This window comes from Ursus maritimus, unplaced genomic scaffold, assembly GCF_017311325.1.
Source record: "Ursus maritimus isolate PB19 unplaced genomic scaffold, ASM1731132v1 scaffold_12, whole genome shotgun sequence".
Lineage (NCBI taxonomy): Eukaryota > Metazoa > Chordata > Mammalia > Carnivora > Ursidae > Ursus > Ursus maritimus.
In genome coordinates this window covers 414,581-416,739 of record NW_024423564.1, presented here as the reverse complement: position 1 = coordinate 416,739, position 2,159 = coordinate 414,581, and the positions used below count along the sequence as shown (strand labels likewise).

At 52.0% G+C, this 2,159-nt stretch overlaps 1 protein-coding gene across 1 annotated transcript; it reads left to right on the top strand.

Annotated features, from left to right (window-relative positions):
- Nucleotides 1–405: 405 nt before the first annotated feature.
- IVL (involucrin) lies at nucleotides 406–1,790 on the top strand. Its single transcript, XM_008695762.2, has one exon. The coding sequence runs from the start codon at nucleotides 422–424 to the stop codon at nucleotides 1,379–1,381; it is 960 nt and encodes a 319-aa protein (XP_008693984.2). The 5' UTR covers nucleotides 406–421; the 3' UTR covers nucleotides 1,382–1,790.
- Nucleotides 1,791–2,159: the final 369 nt, after the last annotated feature.

Sequence of the window (2,159 nt, the reverse complement as noted above, 5' to 3'; positions counted from 1 at the left end):
GTCCTCCAGAAGCACCCTTCTTTTCCTAGGACTTCACCTCTTCCCATCATAACCCCAGAAGTCATCTCTCCTTCTTGGTCAATAGAGGTCAGAAGTAGGGACAGAGGCAAGGATTAGGCAAGAAATGGCACCCAGCCCACTGTCACCCAGTAACTCTGAAGACAAACCTCTTTGTTGGCTCTATCTGAGAACAAGAGACTCCTAAGAGGGCCTTTCTCAGCCCTCCCCCTCCTCCCCTTCACTCTGCTGCTTCTGGGAAACATAGCCCAGATTGGGTAGGAGAGCCCCAACCCAAGGAATGAGAAAGGATGCTGAGAAACGAGGCCCTTCTGCAGATTCTGGGGATTCACCCACTCCCTCTGCCTTCAGTCACCCTTCTGACCCCTTCTGTTTTTCAGGCTGATCTAAAGCAGGTTCCAGGATGTCCCAGCAACACACTCTGCCAGTGACCCTGCCCCCTGCCCTCAGTCAGGAGCCCCTCAAGCCTGTTTCTCCACCAATCGATACCCAGCAGGAGCAAGTGAAACAGCCAACTTCACTACCAACCCTGTGCCAGAAGATGCCTTCCAGGCTCCCAGGGGACATCCCCCTGCAGCATGAGAGGAAACACACAACTCTTGTGAAGGGGGTGCCTGAGCAACAATGTGAGCCACAGCAGCAGGAACAGCATCTGGAACAGCAGGAACAGCAGCAGCAACAAGAATCACAGGAACACGAAGTGTGCCTGGAACAGCATCTGGAACAGCAGCAGCAGCAGGAGTCACAGAAGCAAGAACTGCACTTGGAAGAGCATCTGGAACAGCAGCAGCAGCAAGAGTCACAGAAGCAGGAACTGCATCTGGAACAGCATCTGGAACGGCAGCAGCAGGAGCTACAGGAGCAGGAAAAGCATCTGGAACAGCAGCAGCAGGAGCTACAGGAGCAGGAAAAGCATCTGGAACAGCAGCAGCAGCAGCAGCAGCAGCAAGAATCACAGGAGCAGGAACTTCACCTGGAAAAGCATCTGGAACAGCAGCAGCAGCAAGAGCACGAACTGCACTTAGGACAGCATCTGGAACAGCAGAAGGAGGAGCTACAGGAGCAGAAAATACTGCAGCAGCAGCAAAAGGAACAGTGTGAGGAACATCAGGAAGCAAAAAATCTGGAGCACCAGCTGGAGAAGGTGAAAGCACAAAGGAAGCAGCAGCAAAAGGAAGAGCTAGAACAGGAAAAGAAGCTCTTGGACCAGCAACTGCATCAAGAGCTAGCAAAGGGTAATGAGCAACTGGAAAAGAAAGAAGAGCAGCTCCTGGAACAGCAGGAGCAGCAGCCAGAGCCGGCAGAGCAGCAGGAGGGGCAGGTGCAGCAGCCTGCTTTTGTCCCCGTTCCTGGCCAGGTCTAAGACACCCAGCCAGTTCAGCCACTGAAGGGAGAAGTCTTACCCCTCACAGAGCAACAATAACAGAAGCAGGGGGTGTATGGCCCCCCAAAACATAAGTAAGCACGCACAGTATCCCAGAGGCTCTCAGGCCATCCCACACAAGTGAAGAGAGAGCCAGTGGCCTCGCTAATCTCAGGTCCTCAGCCTGGGTGGCCTGCCTCATCTGTGAACCTGCCTGACCTGTCCTCCTGTTTCTTTGACGGGGCTAGGGGAAGGGGAAGTTATTGTCCAGCACCCAGCCCTAATGAGCTCAGTCCCAACCTCATGTGGCCAGAACCTCTGCTTGAGGAGACTGTTACTACACTAACTCTGACTTCGTCCCCAGTATTATAGTTTAATCTCTAAGTGTGTACAATAATACAGAATAAATCCTGGAAGTCCTGGGATCCTGTATTCTGTTCGTCTTTTCTCATCTGTCTCTCACCATATAAAAATCTGTGTGTGGGTCAACGGTTCCAACAGACTCTCTTGGCCAATTCCCAAAGGAGGAAAGACGTCTTTAATTCTGCTCCCCAAATCACCCAATACATTCATCAGTTTCTTAAAAGGAAACTAAACCAATACCAAACTGAAACAATTTCACTCATGCACCTGAAAGCAATGCTTGCCAATTCTTGGTCACGAAGCAGGGACCAGTTAAACTTGTTGGGGGAAGGAGGATCTGCCCGCCTCAGTCCAGCACTGCCTTACAACACACACCAGGCCCAATCCTAGCCCCTGGCCAAGCTCAGTCCAGCAC

Coding starts and splice junctions, on each gene's coding strand:
- IVL (XM_008695762.2), top strand. CDS start 422: ATGTCCCAGCAACACACTCTGCCAGTGACCCTGCCCCCTGCCCTCAGT.